The following is a 16,674-nucleotide window of genomic DNA, read 5'->3' on the forward strand; positions in this document are numbered from 1 at the left end:
TGTGAACAGCTCAGGGCTCTCAAACTGGCCTTTTCAGTTTTTGAAAAAAGAAAATATTTTTTCTGAATAAGACTGTTAGTGAAATTCGTGCAATTGTTTATTACTTGACAGACTTGGACCGGTCAACAAGGTTGACAGTTTTAAAATATTAGAATAGAGGAGAAAAGCTGTCTGGAAATTGGAAAGGGAGAAGTGTCCAAAGTAAAGAAGAGATGACAGGTATGGTTACTTACTCATCTGGATGAAGCCATGATGACTTATGGGTTACAGAAAATTATAAGTTCAGAAAGAAAATACTGGCAGTCACAGAATGGTAACACTGCAGTCCATAAGGGTTAACTCCTTTGCTGGTCTAAGTGACTAATGGGATACAGCTTATCCGTTTCTGTGGGGTTCAGTTAACTGAGGGAACCAGACCCCCACAGAGAATGAGACATGTCCAAATTGGATCATAGGAATCCTGGACTGCGGCATTAAGAATGAAGTGCCTGTTTCTGCTTTGGGAGCCGAAGATAGGGACAGCACTCCAGAAGAGCCAGACCAGAACTCCACCCTCTCCCTTTGCACTTGGTGCAATGCAGCAGTTGACAGCTCAGGATTCAAGGTGGGACACAATAAGGGACGCGCAGAAGGCAGTGATGTGCCGACTGCAAACCCCTTACCTGGGCGTAGTGCTGTCCCTCTTCAGGGTGTTCAGGTGGAAGAGCGATGGGGCCAGGCAGACGGCCAGGTTGGTGGGTGTCATCTGGTTCTCCTCAACACAGGCGACCACGTCTCTGAGGAAACAGAGCAGCCCCTGCAGAGCCTCCCGGTTCTCATCGGGCAGCAGGAGAATGGCAGCCTGGACCGCGTCAAAGTGCTGGTCCTTAGGAAAATCTGCAGCAGGTGGAGAAAGGGGACGCGCGTCACTCAGTCAGGAAGGAGCACCGTTTCCAGGCAACGCAATCGAGAGTTTGCCATGCTTTCTCCGGGGCGGGTATTTACATTGGTAAATGTGGAGGAAAGATTCGCACAGCTTGCTGGAGAAGATGGGTTCTGGGAGATCCCTGAAGTACTGCTTCAGCATGTCGGCCACATCAAACGCTGACTGGCCTTCGTAGCTCACATTTTCAGGGTCTGACTCGTTCATCTCTCGCAGGGCCTGAATGCGAGACTTGACGCCAGATTTTCTGAAGAGACCCACCTGGAACCAACAAGGAGAGCCTCTTGTTACCTGTATGCCAAGTCTTCGCATCTTAACAAAGCAGGCTCCCATACATAGGAAACAGCATCTCTGCGAGTAAAACATTCCCCTGATGAGGAAATTCATGGCTCATTGGTGCTTTGCACAATAAGACTTGACATCATTATCTGCCACCAGCACAGGAGAAGAATGTGCAGCGCGGAACAGTCTATTAATTTTTTCTAGTGTAGGTTGTGTTCTTGCTGTTCTTACAGGAATATAAGGACAAGAACAAGCTTCTGGCACTCATTTTGGGATACGTGCAGTGAGACAACTCCCATTTCACATCAGTGGACTGACTTCCTCCTCTGGTATGTGCAGGTAATGAGAGGTCTCTTCCCAGGGCTCAATGGCTCATAGGTTGGCCTCTGCACATCACTGCGATTGCATCTTTCCCCATTGACTTTCACTGTGAGGGAGGCTCCCTCTGACTTAGGCCAAAGGGTCACTTTAGTTACTGGAGATCTATGTCAAAATGCTGTTTTTGTGTCTTCTGAAAAGATTTCCAAAAGAATCTAAAATACCTGATCGAGGCACTGGGACCTTAGGTAGTGCATTGCGTTCAGAATACTTCTGGGTAAGGGGTCCCCTGTTCTCTGTACGTTCAGGAGCAGTGGGACACCGAACACTCTTCTGTCTTTGTAGTCTGGTGCTTTGATTTTCTTTATGAACTTTGGAACAGTCCTAAAAAAGAGCACATCCTAGTTTATCAAGGCTGCACTTCGAAATTTCCAAGCGAAACCTTTTGTCTTAAGCTCACATCCCAAGAGCTGCTGTTGTTCCATATCATGACAGGATAATACAGCCTGGCTTGTGAAATTCAGAGGGCCAATATTCATCACATCTTTACCACCATTTTGTTTTGCAACTGTTTTTCTATTTTGTGTGCATTGTGTTCTGTTAACAAAAAACACAATGAACTTGTAAAGTGTCAATTAAAACCTTTAAGATGGTATTTTTGTTTCTGAACACCAGGGGCTTGTTTCTCATGTACCGCAGAAGTAAAAATCAAGTTTTGCGACTCTACCCCATGATGGGCAGGACTTCCTTTGAGGGACTGGATTTACTTAGAGGCAAACTGGTCAATATCCTCCAGATTAAGTAAGATTTAAATTCTTACCTTAAGATGTAATTTAAAGTAATTGACAGTCACCAAGTAGGCATTTAATTTAGGTGTGTGCTCAGATAATTCTCAGTATTTCAGATCTTACTTTTAAATGTAGGAAAAACAAAACTTGTTCTAGACACAGCTTATCAGTAAGGGTCATATAAACTCAGGAAAAACAATGGAATGAACAAGCAGGATAAAGATTGGAGTGGCTATTTTTTTGCAGTTAGGTTAATGACCTCTGAAACAAATGGCACAATTAATCTGAATCTTTTAGGCAAAAGTACAGCGCAATTGAGTTTTTGAGAATAGTTTCACTCCAGGCCTCTGCAAAACAACACTATGTCATACTTATTTCCTTAATTGGTCCACTTAGAGAAGACTTTTGATGTAACGCTGACTGATTTAAAACAACATTGATCTGATAGGTATCTCTTATATGTCTGTGTAAAAGAAATAAGTAAACAACATTTACTACTCAAAAAATCTGATGTCAGGTTTTATGATATTAAAAAGTAGAAGGATTAAAATGAAGAATGTGCTAGAGTTTCTGAATCACTTTGACTCATCAGTTAAGGGTTTTCTCTGTTTGACACTGGATTGTATTTCTGAAACACTTGCTTGACAGTGCAGTAACCAGAGCCAGCAGATACTTTATAATCTCACATGAGCCATAGGTCATTCTCATTACAATACACTGAACTGTCTCATTCCCTTCACAGGTGGGCAGCGGATAATTTCCACAAACGTTCACTGGTGGCTGTACTATGCAAATTGAAGCTCAACAAACCACATTCCTTCTTGGTCCCAAGAGAAGACAATTAGCCTGTGTTTTTTAGGACTAGGTTCTTTAGAGATCTTTCAGAATTTTTATTATTAGTGTTTTATGTCCACAGGTAGCGAGTGCTGAAGCTTTCCCAGGGCAGATTTAGCTCTCCCACTAGAAGGAGCATTTTAAAACCGCAATGCAAAGCAGTGAGGCTTTTCAGATCAATCGTTATCCCTAGGTCCTGTGCCGTTCACTCTGGCGGAGACCTCATTTTCTTCTCTTAGTTATTAATTAGCCTGATCAGACCTTTATTTAAACTGCATGTCAGGCTTTATAAACTGACTTTGAACTTCTATATTCGATTTGAAATTTCCATCTGTTTTCCAGATGTTTTATCTTATCAAGCCAATCCTCCAAATCAGGAATTCGCCTAGTAGGTGAGCTCATTTAGAATGAAAGATAGAGGAGACTGAGCCCACCATCCCCACACAAAGGATTCTCTAGGTGAGAGCCCTCCAAAGTTCTTGGGCTAGAACATCATTGTTATCTTTGTCTTACTGTGATGTGCCAGATATAAGCAAACAATCAGGACTGGTGTGTGCACAAAACATCACTCTGTATTCCATACCAGTTCCATCCCTGCTTGCTGGAAGGGGAGTATTTATCCATCAAGGCTGTGAGCTTAAGCAGGGCCAGCTTCTGCAGCAGGTTGAGCTGAGACACGGACTGACTTTCAATCCGAGCGTAAATCGAATCGGGGCGTAAATTCTGCTCGCTGGACCAGTGCAACCTCTGCTGCCTGGAAGAGAAACAACATTTTCTATTTCTGTATGAGTTCACTACCTTGCTCTTCTTCCAAGGTAGCCTAGCACAAGGCTACCTCCCGTGCTATAAAGCTGTGACCAAGAACAGCCTGCCTTGCTCTGCAAGGTGTTAACTCATTTAAGGTTCATGGCTCACCTCCACAAATCTGCAGGCCAATCAGAGATCAACATCACTGTACAACTGAATATAAATAAATCATTTATGACATACATTCACCAGTCCAAAAAAAGAAGGTAAAATTTCTCAATGTTATATCAAAACTAAACTTTTACTCACTAGTGTCTGCAAAAACCATTCACATCAAAAACCGCAACTGAAAATGACAACACCAGACACAAACTGAATTAAATTACCTGTTTTGATGTGTAAGAGAAGAGCCAACTCCAGAATCCATCATGTAATGGATGTCTGTAGACTCCAGGTTGTTGGGGATTTTATTTGAATTTTCAATCTCTGCTTCGGGTTCCGAGGTCACGGGGTCAGCTTCCCCCTGCTTCTTGATTTCCAGGTGGATCTCCTTGGGGGAGGACGGGCAGGGGGAATTGGAGTCGTTGGCAAAATCCGAATCTCCATCTTCTGACATCTTCTCTGCCCACTTGCTAAACAGATGCTGAAAGTCCATGTCGTTGTTCATTTCTGAGAACACGTCGTCATCCCCGATCCCCTCTGTCTCTCCCGTGTTACGTAGGTGGGCTTGCATGCCTGGGACGTTGTCGTAAATGCTGATCCGTTGGTCAAAGGCAGCCAGGGGGCTGCAAGCAGACTCATGGTCTTTGGAGGAGCCATTTCCCGATCTTCTCCCTCTGCAGCCGTGGAAGCTGCCAGTTCTCCAGTTGACGGATGTGTTGTTGTCTAAAGGGGACAAGATATCTTTGGAAAGCGCTTTAGGGAACGTTCCGGGCTTGTGCCCTTGGGGGATGTTGAAAATGAGGTTCTCCTGCCGGTTTTTTTCATTCTTGTAGTCCTGTTCGTTGATGTCTGACAGGCCGGTGAGGTGCTCTCCGTGAGGGGGCCTGGCCCTCCGGCTGTGACTGCGAACCCTGGTGACGGGGCTGGGTGTGCTCACCGCGCTGCTGCTCTCCGACTGGCTGCTGCCGCTGCAGGACGCCGGGGAGAAGGAGCAGCTGCTCCTGCTCTCCTCCTGGAGCTCGGCGATGTCCACGCAGTTGAGGCGCTTCAGCTTGTCCTCGTCGAAGCCCTCCTGCAGGACAGGGCCGCTGATGAGGAGCTTGGCTTTCCTAGGCGACGGCCCCTTCAGGGTGGCCCCCCGCACGCGGAGCTTTTCCATCTTTCTCAGGAGGCTTTTGCCCTTCTTCCTGGGAGGCTTCTCCAGGGGCTTCTCGTCATTGTGGAAACTCGGGACCTCGCCGGGCGAGGGGGGCCCGCAGAAGGCACTGTCCGGGGAAGCCGGCTTGCCCCAGGAGCACCTCGAGGAGCTCCTGCTGGTCTCCAAGTCATCGGTGGTCTTGGGGCCACTGTTGCTGTCACTCTCCGTGCTGCTGGAGCTGTGCAAGGAGCAGATGTCGTGTTTCTCGCAGCTGTCAGAGAAGGACGTGTCCTGGCTCTCTGCCTTTTTCAGTCGGGGGCTGTCAGGAAGAAGGGCACTGAGCTGTTCTCCAGCGAAAGGGAACTCGAAGCCCTCCAGGCGTGACCAGCGCTTGCTATGCCTCTCAAATGCCCACTTTGAGCTAATGGCACAAGGCTCTTCGTCTTCCGAGTCTTCACTCTGAATTAGGAACAATACCAAATGTTATGTGCCAAACTGATCCTCATGACAATGTCATTGCTGCACAGCTGCTTGTCTTTCCTAGCGACTGAAAGCAACCTTGAAACCTAGATTAACTGGCTCTGTTTATGTTGCCTCCATACATCTTTGTTATGACTCACCCTTTTTCTGGGCCGGCTAATCTCCAACTTCATTTCCACGCATTTGTTCAAAGTATTTAACCGCCTAAAAGTAGAGGAAAGCATAAATGCATGTAATTAGTTTACTTTCAGGGAGCATATTAAAAAGCTGAGTGATAAAGTAATCTACAGTATCCACCTCTTCTGATAAATTAATTATCCCACACATAGTTATCAAAAAATACATAAAAAACAAATATAATCCATGCAAATAAATAGAGCAGGAAGTTTTTTTTAAAAGAATCTGAATTTATTGCACACCATTGTAAAAACTCATTGCTATCTCCAGACTATTAAAGATATCAGTCACTTTAGTGTCAGTGCAGGAGTTCTTCTTTGACTGGCCAAAGTATTAGGAGCCCTGTATTAAAAGTATTGAATCTGGCAGGTAATCTGTAGCTGGACTGGAGGTGCAGGAGGCAGATTTCCATCACCTTCCCTGACCAGAACACCATCACAGTCCTCAGTCTCAAATGAAGGCCGACCTGCTGGGGGAAAAGTGTGGGGCTGGGCTGCAAGTGTTTTGGAGGCTTGTGGTAGACCACATGTCCACATGTCCACTGGACCACATGTCCACAAGCCCTCATGTCCACAAGCCCACATGTCCTCAAGCCACTCGCACTGTCCTTGTTACTTTCCACAGTCTCATCTCAAAATGTTACCCGGTGGAGGGTCCCATTTCGTCCCATGAGTGTATTGAAACGCAATGTGTACAATTTTAAGGACAGATGTGGTTTAACCATTAAAACAAATTAAAATATGCTTAGTACCCGACCAGTAAAGTATTGAACATTTAAAGAGAACAGAAGAAGTCAAGTTCCTTGTCTCCCTGGTTCTCAATTGCTGTAGAGATGGTTGTGCCTTTTCTGTAAAGAACAGGATTCTGAGCACAGCTGCTGAGACCGTTGTGTTTATTGCCTAGTACAGACTTACCTGCAGAGTGAATCGATAGCATCTCTGTCGAGAAATTCATGGTCATTTTTCACGAGATCTATGTCAACAGGGAACTTTGAATCTGCAAGAAACAAACAGAACTGTTCAGCATGTTCTGCAGCTTGAGTGCTTCATGCCCTGTCCACTCATATGGGAAAGGATAAGGAATGACAGATGCCACCTGGGCTCAGATGCTAATAACAACCACAACAGCTCTGACCAGGATACAGGGATATCTGCTGCAACACAGTCTGAAGCCTTTAAATTCTGTTCAAAACACATTGCAACTTACTGTATCTTTCTTCTAAACTGTACTTTAATGTGGAATACATTTGAGAATGTAACCCTACATTTTTTTTTATTCACTACGTCAAATACTGTATATGCGTATTTAATATATCACACAAAAGAAAGACATTTTACATTTCAGGAAAAGAATGCAATTTATATTGTGGAATATTTTTTGCTACTTCAATTGCCTTTTAAGTTTTTCAAAACTCTGTGCATGTTAGTGTCAAAACAAGTCCACGTGTCTGTTTCAGTTCAGATCTGATTAGAGCTGAGCACCATATCGAGGTACCTTCGAATAGTTGGGCATATTGGGGGAAACCAGCAGCCTTCAGCCAGTCACAAGCTTCTTTTGCTTCAATTTCTGTGAAAATGAACAAAGATGTTTAGTCTAATGAAGATTTCTTTTCCCTTTTAAATAAAACAAAATTTCCTGCACGAAACGTCCATTACACGTTGAAAATGTCCTCTTTCAAACGAACCGGACAGCTGTCGTTTGATGGCGGCCCACCTGTCCTCAACATGTGATCTATTGGCAGACGATAAACCCTAAATGAAGAAGCAGATATTCCACAGACCAGTATTCAGTATATGTATATACTGTATATTGCAGCTTCTTGAGTACACTCCAGTTATATTTAATTTAGATTTCTAAGTAGCAGTGCCTTTCTATATTATGGATCTTCACTTTTCACACTACTCTAGTGTAACACCATAAGATCTTCTCATGCTACTGAATGTTATATACAGGGAGGATGACCTTTCAAACATTTCCACACTCTGTTGCTTTAGAAGATGTGAAAACTACCTCTTTTAACCCCGGGAATTAATTATAAAAATTCCATTCCCTGTACACTGATCGCAGAGTGCAGAGGAGGGGTGTGCTTGCGCCTCTTGTGTTTTTATGTCTTACTATTCTGGGGCCACCATCTGTGTTCACCTTTGAATTCTGCAATTACAAAACCCTGCCTGGAGCAGATGGCGAACATCACATTTTTTGGCAATCTATTAGACTCTGCGTTAGGATACTAACTTTCACATAGGTAACCAGGTCAGGGGAGGACATCTGGGGCCTAGAACGCTGAACAGATGGCTAAAAAAATGTAAACATGCATATTTTTGTGAACATCAAGTCATCCGAGCGCCGGCCTTCTGAGAGGGATGACGTGCAAGTGCTGGGTTTGATATGATCAAGCTCAAGTTGTTTCAGCACTGCAAACAAGCACGGTGTTCCTCTGTTTGGGCTGCTGAATCATAGCAGAAGGTTCAGTCTGTCTGGTCTGTAAGACCCGTCTAATGAAATTCACATTTGACCCTACCTCATCCACACAGCATGTTTGTTCAATCGAAGTCTCTGTGTCACCCATCCCCCAGAACAATAGCAGTGACATTATTGTCTCATGGAGCATTTTACTCAGGCCACGTTTTGTAGAGCAATTTCAAACAACATGCAAGAATGCAAACACGTCTCTTTCCCAGTTGCTCTGTGAAGGACAACAAACCCACGATTGAATCTGCTGTCCAACTGTATGGTATTCATGCAAGTCGTGTAAAATTACACATCTGACCAAAGAAAAATGCACAAACAGTATAAGCCTTTTAAATAAATGAAGAAACAGATTGTTGTTTTAGGGTAGTGACTATAAGACTTTATAAGGAAAGTTTTCTTTATAAGGTCTTTTAGGACTACAAAGAATGTTTTCTTGTTTACATGTTCATACTGAAGCTTCTTGCTTGCGACTGGATAAATATGAGTAGAATAGCGTTGCATACATAGTCTCATACTTTTTAGCTTTTTAGACAAAAGGAGTGTCACACGCAGTTCTCAGTCCGGGAGAACATCCATCTCAAAACCTTAAATGGTTTTAAATAAGAATTTTTAATTTGCATTTCTTGCATTTCCGGTATCAAGCCTTCCTGCAGTTATTGCTGCTATTGCAGTACAGTATATCTGAATATTTCTGCAGGCATGCTAATTGCCACTCTCTACACAGGAACGATTGTATCTTTGTGCTGAAAACTCTGATGGGCCCAGCAAGGAAACGCAGTTCCCTTTCTGAATAACTTTCGCTCGCCTTAAAGGAAGTTTGTTTTTTTCCGATGGTTTCTCAGATAAGAGATCTGGGACGCTGAGCTAACCCACCCCTCTTCGGAGCACTCAGGAAGCATCAGAGCGGCCACTGGGTTTGATAGAGGGCTTGCTAATGGGGCTACGTGCAGACTTGGCGGTGCAGATCTTCAGATACCACCGAGGGCTTGATTAAGCATGATTGAGACCACTGTGATGGTGGTGCATGTACCACACACACGTTCAGCACTCTGGAGCCGCCTTCAGAGCACTGCAGCCCGGCCAGGAGGAGGGCTGTGCCACATGAAAGGATTGACATTTCGAAGTGTTTTAGGATTCTGTTGACACGAGAACCATAGTGCTTCCGAAGACCCTGGGAGTATTCAGTTCCTCACGTACAGCTGACATTTCTTTACCACTAAAAGCAGTATGACAGGAACTATGATGCTAACTGCATAATTCCGTACTTTCATTGATGTAGGAGAAAGTAAAGCAAGGCATTCAGCAAGATTAATTAAACCGTTCTGGGCTGAGGACGTCCCTGGTGATTTGGATATATTACATTTAGTCTGGCTGCAAGGGCTAACTAGTCACCGAAGTGACACCTTGATGACATCGATACAAAATCTTTACTTAAAAAAATACAAAAAAAAACCTTCCTCTAACGCAGAAGAATGACTTTCAATGCCCGCAGTGCATAATTTGCTCCACAATTCCAAGGAAAGAAAAAACAACTGACCTTCTTTTTTCAAACTAGATCTGCATCCTTTGGAAATTGTGATGTTCAGTAAATAAGGAACTTGGTCTTATCTAAAAGTATAAGGCTTTGATAATCACCATTATTTATTGTTAAAAAATAAAGTGTCACAAATAAACAAAAATGTGAATAATATAAATCAATGAAAATTTAGGTTGTATCTGAAATATTTTTACATTTGGGGTTCGGATGCTCAAAACCTCCTTTATTTCACAGAATGTCAAATATTTTTATTTCTATGTTTGCAAAAGGCCATGTCCTGTGTAAAACTCCACCTTGCCTTATATCCAGGTCAAAGTCGGGTCAGTATATTCTGCCTGAGAATACCAGAGAGATACAGTACGAGAAGATAGTGCACAACCACCAACAAACTGTCATATTGTGCTTTCAAAGAGAGAACAATGGTATAAAAGCTACAGCTGATTTTGCACAAGGAAACATACAGGAACACATCAGACCTATACTTTCAGGGCTATCATGTTTTGAAACCCAGGTGCTTCTCATTTACCTTATTGGGGAGCTAGTGTCTCAGTCACACATGTAAAAAAGTTTAAAAAAAGTAAAATCTACATCAGATGGAATGAAATTCACTTGTCGAATGTTCTAGACGTTTATCTGGAAATGATTTATTATTGTGATAATAAATTCACTACTCCCAACTTGAGCCAGCCTGTAACAAGACATGAGGTTCATCATTGTTCCTCAGCTCTGTTGTCACTGCTGGTTGCTAACAACACAGCCCCATTGCTCATTCTGGATCCGGCTGTGTTACAGAATCCCACTGAACTAAATCCCACGGGCCACAAAAGCTAACAGTGAGATAAGGGAAAGTTTACTTTCATTTAAAAAATCCAGTTAAGAACTATGAAGATCTCTTTTACAGCAGTGTTAATACACTTACATAACACAGCACTGATCTTTTATGGACATTTTAGCCAAGTAAATTAATTTGAAAAATGCAGTCGAGCTAGTCTTGTGCTCATAAAAGACTACTGAATCTCACAAATCGGCAATTTGATTGAGCTCAAGAACACATGATGACACAATATTGACCCGAATGTCTCATAAGATCTGTATTAATAACCAGTAGACAAACATACAATACATTTTGTTTTCAAATGATTTATGGTTGCACACAATATTGATGGAATTTAATGCAAATAACTTTCTAAATTCTAAAAAAAAAATAATAGACATGCTACTGAAATACTCTACAGGCTGAGTCACATAACTACAGTGACAGCAATCAATTCAGGTCTATGGAATTATTTGAAACACTGAATTGCTTTTCTTTCTGGGCCTGTATAAATAAACAAAGTCTATAATGAGAGTTCTGCTATACACATTATAAAAATGAAAACTCTGTTTGTTTATTACCTTTATACTGATATCATTTGAAACTTTGCATTTTGTGCACATTCTCTGATAATATAATAACCATCCGCTCAATCTGTCATTATGACTTTCCCCGTAATTTTTAAGGGTTTCATATTTTTAAAGGTGGACTATGTTCTTTACTTAATTTAATGTTAAGAAATAATGAATAATTGTAGTATATCCACTAAAACTTTCAGTAAATATATCTAGTTAATTGCGTTTGCCAACCATCTTGAAACCTAACCTACAATTTATCGCATTAGAGGTTTAATGTCTAATGTTTCCATTTCAGAAATTCATTTACTGCCAAATTTACTATGCATACAAGCTCATGTACTGTATATACAGTTCATACAGTAACAGAGCAATACAGTAATACAGCACAATATTGTACAAAGAAGTACCTTTATATCTGTTATAATGAAACACACATCAATTGAGTTGTCAGAAGTTATAATATACTTCTTAACTCTCCTTCTCTTTTGCGCAATGTAGTTTTAATTGTTGTGTTTTAATTTTCTTTAAAGATGTCTTGTACTTACTTGTTATAATCATTCTTGCTTGAGATACCTCTTCAGAGCACTGTGTACTTTTCAAAAGGCAATCAATGTTCTTAAGAAACAACTCTAAGAAAACAAATCGAAACTGGCTCTCATTTTTAAAAAATGTAGACTAAAAGCAACTTAAAGATGTGTTCCTTAAGTTTGACTATTGGATTATTCACAAAATCATAGTCCTCTTACGCACATCTGGTGTAATGAAGAAGTTAGTCAAAGGCATTCTCACTTAGCCCTCAGTGGACCATACCATCTGCACTCCCCCTTCACAGGGGTGCTGCTGCACAGACTGTGACAGCAGCGGCTCTGGAAAGGGACTTCCCTGCAGGAGGGAGTGGTTCTTCCCATTGCTGAGGACCACAGCTGCCATACCCTGACCCCAGATGTTCATCTAGGCACCTGTCCGCCAGCGGAAGGCTGGAAGGGCGGTCAGCTAGTATTGCCTGTTGCAGATCTAATCATTGCTCACGTGGGTCTCCAGACAAAATACCTTTGGTATGTGGAAGCCAAACAAGTATTGACCTACCATAAACAGAAGAAAAAAAGTGCCTTTCAAGCAGGTTTTCTAAGGTTTGCGCACTTGCTTGGTTCATGGTGGTGGACTGTTCCCTCCGCACTGAAAACTGAAGGCCTGATGACCTCACTCCGCGCCCCGGGTCCGGTCCCACCCGACCTTGACCGCGGACAGCTGCTGATGCTGCACATTTCTCACATGAGCACAGCGGGGGAGAGCGATTCTCACGGGCTGCACGGCGATTGAGTTCGTGTCTACAGCCACTGACTTCGTCTGGCGTCTCAAAAAACAAGCAACAGGAGCGACTGTTACAACTTAACCACATGCAAATTTAGATACTGCTGTAAAGTGCTGTAGGGGAAAAAAAAGCCCGAATACTACAGTAAACGTAAACGCAGACTCAGTTTTTTTTCCTCACTAGAACAACTTGTTGTAATCATCCTCGGAATGAACCTGTAAATACTGAAAATAATATATATTACATATATGTTTATATTATGTAAATACAGCAATTTGTGACTGAAGTTTATATTACAAGAACACAAAGGTTTGCAATCAAGAGGCAGCCCTTCAGCCCATGTAACCTGTTTGGTTTCAACCAGCTGTTTCTTGAGGGGAGGCAGTCAGTTTCAATAACAAGGCTGGGGAGCTTGTTCCACACTCCCACAACCTTTTGTGTAATTGTGTAATAAAGTAATAAAGTTTCACAGGCATACCCATTCGTTTTCCATGTGTGTCCTTAGGTTTGTGTTTCCATGTTGATTCTGAAAAAGGCCTGTCAGTGCAGGATATTCTTTTGAGCCTGTGGATGTATCTACTTGCTCTTCCCCCAACTCATTTCAGAGCAGCAATATCTTTTTCGGAAGGTGGTGACCTAAAGTGCACACATTATTCATTCATATTGTCCAAGATTAACATTCCTTGATTTATATTCTGAGTTTTGCTAGCATTTTTTACCTTTAGGAACTGGGAGCATGGAACAAGCTATCCAGCCATAGCGATGAAGCCAATACCTTTCTATCCAGGACAACAACTACTCTATTCACAGCAACTACTGTAACAACAGTAGTCAGATCTTCAGGCAAGGCACATCTGTGAGCTGTATTACCCTAAAAGACTGGATTATAGTTTGTTAAACCTCAGCTAGAGCTCAGACTGCTGAATGTGTATTACAATTTACTGTGCTACTTCAGTAGTACTTCAAAGTGGTAGAACTGTAGTTGATGCAAAAATGCTACTTCTGGACTGTTGCGAGTGTTTTGCAACCTGTCCAGCTTGGTAGTACATGTAAATGTGCTTGAAGTACATGCTTTACTCCTGACTAAATTCCTGACTAACTGGCATTACACATTCTGTTCTGCCACAAGTGAAACGTCACTGTGGAGCTGGGAGTGTGTCAGTTTACAAATTCCACTGAGGAGCATATCCATTCACACTCACTGGCTTTTCCCTCGGCAACACTGGAACAGCAACAGGCTGAAGAGAATCCTCTTACAGCTGAGGCTGGTAAAGATTGAAAGGGACCTTGGATTATGAATGTCATTGTTAATCACTAGGCAGCATCCATTAATAACAATAATATACGTTAAAATATTATGATATATATTAATTTATGTGTGCAATTCATCTTCTCTGGGTGTTTTGGGACAGTTGTTTTATGTCCGTGCTTTTGTTGGTCATTGTAATTGTAAGAACAAGGCGATGTGCAGGTTTTTAGGTTCAGCCTAATTCCCTGCTACCACAGCCAGTTGTAAGTGTAAGTCTGAAAAAACAGCCTTGTGAAAAACAGGCTTTCAAATTTACATTTGTATTTATACCAATTTCAAACCAAGAATGGAAAGACACCTCAAGGGTAAGGCGAGGGGTTGTGAGCACATGGGGCAAGTTACCCAACCAATTCACTGGCTTCTTTCGAACATGGCTCTTTGAAATCCTTAACTAACTACCTAACTAACTAACTCACTAACTAACAGGCTAGTTAACAGGTTAATTAACTAACTACCTAACAGGTTAGAAGGGCCTCCTCTTGACTGTAACCTTCCTTATGTCCTCATGTTTTAAAAGTCGTTTTTACCTGACAAAGGAGTGAAGTTATACTGCACTGGCTCCTGAGTTTAGGTCTTTGCTGAAAGCATGACATGTTTTACATTCCAAGCACCTTGTGAAAAAAATTGTGATGAATATTTAATGATATCTATTCAGGACCTTGTTGGGTTACAAATAATAAAAACCCATGTTTTGAAGGCTTAATGGATAACATGATGAAATACAGTATACTGTTAAGATCTTTGGTCTGAATTTTTGCATTTCTCTGTGATTTAACAGAGAGTGGGCTGCTCAACAATGTTACTGCTGTGTGATTTATCAGTGTAGAGGAAAATGATTCAACTACTCCACTGTTTAAAGGCTTGTTGAAAAAAAACACTAGACTGTGTTGTATATTCGTAGATACTAATATTAAACTTTATTTTATATATCGCCTTTAATATAATATCAATCATCTCAAAGTGAGGGCTTTTGATTGTTTTCAATGCCAAAGGAATATATTGCCGTTTGAATTGTTCACACCATTTTATTAGGAACTATCGATTCATGAGCCCACCGAAGTGTTCAACAATGTTTTCTCCATTCAGAAGGCTGCTCTGCTTGCTGGCAAAGCGCTGTGCACTGTCCTGTGTGCGTACTGAGATTGGGAGTGTTTGTTGCCAGAAGCTTGAGAGGAAAGGAGCCCTCCAGCTTTTTATAGCGGAGAGTTTTTAGGTTTTTCCTGTTTGGGTTATTGGAGCTGGACTTGAATGGGGCGGGTTGCTGGCCACAAGCCGATGACTCCCGCAGTGTTTATTTAGAGCAGCTCTGCTCCCACCCACATTTTCAAAACCGCACAAACAATGGGACACACCTCGAACAACGGCGACAACCTGACATCCAGCCCTTTCTGACGTCTTTGTCTTTCAGGAGACAAAATAAATATAAAGTCTAGATTGCAAAGCAAGAGAAGTACTGCCACATGTGGAATGTTATTTATAAATATCGCACCCCCGCTTATCTCCATGCTAAAGAAAACAGTTTTACAAAAAGATACAACATTGTACTGCTCCAAAAGAAAAATTTAATCTTAAGCAGTAATTGAAGATTGGTGCAAAATTCACTGCTTTAAATACATTGGGAGGTCTTTATTGTATGTAAACGTGCTTTGGCATGAAATCAAGTGTCGTACAACTCCTAAGCCTCTTGCTTTGGCAGCACGCTGTTCTTTTATAAAACAAATGTTCACAAAGGATCTTTACAAATTTCAGCCTTTTATTGCATCAAGAAAAGGGTTGATAAAAACATGGCTGGAAATTTGGTTGTGGACTGTAGTGTAGCACAGTTCAGTATACAATCTCCCTCTGGAGTCGGAGAGCTGTTCCACAGCCACATGCCCCTCCCACTTTCCAAACTGCCCTTAGTGATGCCATCCAGATTGTCTCCTCTGAGCAAGGTTGGGCTGTAATGACTGTTTTTTAAATAAAACAAAACAGGATATTGATTCCTTTCGATGAAGGAAGATGAGCAAAGCCATTTCTTTCAAACTGTACTTTATCCAATCAGGGAAAAGGATTTAAATCGGCAAACTTTCAGGACCATGGACAGCCTAGTTGATCCAGTGGTTAAGAGCCAGTGGTTAAGAACTGGGAAGTTCCCTGTTCAACTCTGCTTGAGTCCTTGGGTGCTGCTCTGATACACACATTTTAAAAGTAAAACTCAAAGCAAATTATAAGTTCAAGATAATCGTGACGTGTTCCTGGAAGTGTTTCTCATGTTTTCAGATTTTTACTAATGATTATTTCTTATCCGTTAAATTAGCAAACTAAATGTGGTCCTTGTCAATAGGCCTGTTTTGCAAAAATGATCTAAATATTCATTAGGATTTTTCTCTGACAAAGAAATACTTACAAAGAGGTCAATTTCATGCTGAAAAAATACATTTCAGCTGTGGATCGTTCTTGAGGTGTGAAGCAGAGGGGAAGGGAGAGGAAAAATGATGTAAACAGGCAGGTTAGGAGAGTAAAGAAGCAGAGCTGAGACTGCATGGGATTTTTCCTGCTTTTTACTTTTCAGCTTGTAATTCACCTCCCCTGTAGCTTGTGCAATAGGCACGCTGATGCAGCTCCCTGCTTGAACAAACCGCTCAAACCCTCCCTCTCAATGCTTTCTGATGCTTTTTTCTGCAGGTGTCTGGGTTTGTGAAGATAAATATTCCCAAAAGGTGGTATTACTTTCTAATTGCTGAATTTGTGCAGTTGAAATGCAATGAAGACGAAGCACACACTCTACCTAATCCTCTGAGGTCACTCCAGGAGCACAAATC

At 41.9% G+C, this 16,674-nt stretch overlaps 1 protein-coding gene across 6 annotated transcripts in view; it reads right to left on the minus strand.

Moving 5' to 3' along the window:
- Positions 1–16,674, minus strand: part of LOC148650716 (rho GTPase-activating protein 7) — a 96,960-nt gene that overhangs the window by 7,549 nt on the left and 72,737 nt on the right. For 4 of the 6 annotated variants that reach the window (XM_088604812.1, XM_088604806.1, XM_088604810.1 and 1 more), the window contains exons 2-9: positions 7,343–7,414; positions 6,763–6,844; positions 5,812–5,875; positions 4,278–5,650; positions 3,728–3,898; positions 1,747–1,906; positions 985–1,183; positions 663–876 (exon numbers count right to left, since the gene is read on the minus strand). In XM_088604812.1, the coding sequence (XP_088460938.1) occupies positions 663–876; positions 985–1,183; positions 1,747–1,906; positions 3,728–3,898; positions 4,278–5,650; positions 5,812–5,844 (2,150 nt within the window). In that variant the 5' untranslated portion in view covers positions 5,845–5,875; positions 6,763–6,844; positions 7,343–7,414. Of the gene's footprint in view, positions 1–662; positions 877–984; positions 1,184–1,746; positions 1,907–3,727; positions 3,899–4,277; positions 5,651–5,811; positions 5,876–6,762; positions 6,845–7,342; positions 7,415–11,794; positions 12,086–12,335; positions 12,418–16,674 lie in introns of those variants that run through there. The other 2 variants (XM_088604807.1, XM_088604808.1) reach the window with 2 other exon arrangements.

This window comes from Lepisosteus platostomus, chromosome 13 (assembly GCF_059453375.1).
Source record: "Lepisosteus platostomus isolate fLepPlt1 chromosome 13, fLepPlt1.hap1, whole genome shotgun sequence".
NCBI lineage: Eukaryota > Metazoa > Chordata > Actinopteri > Semionotiformes > Lepisosteidae > Lepisosteus > Lepisosteus platostomus.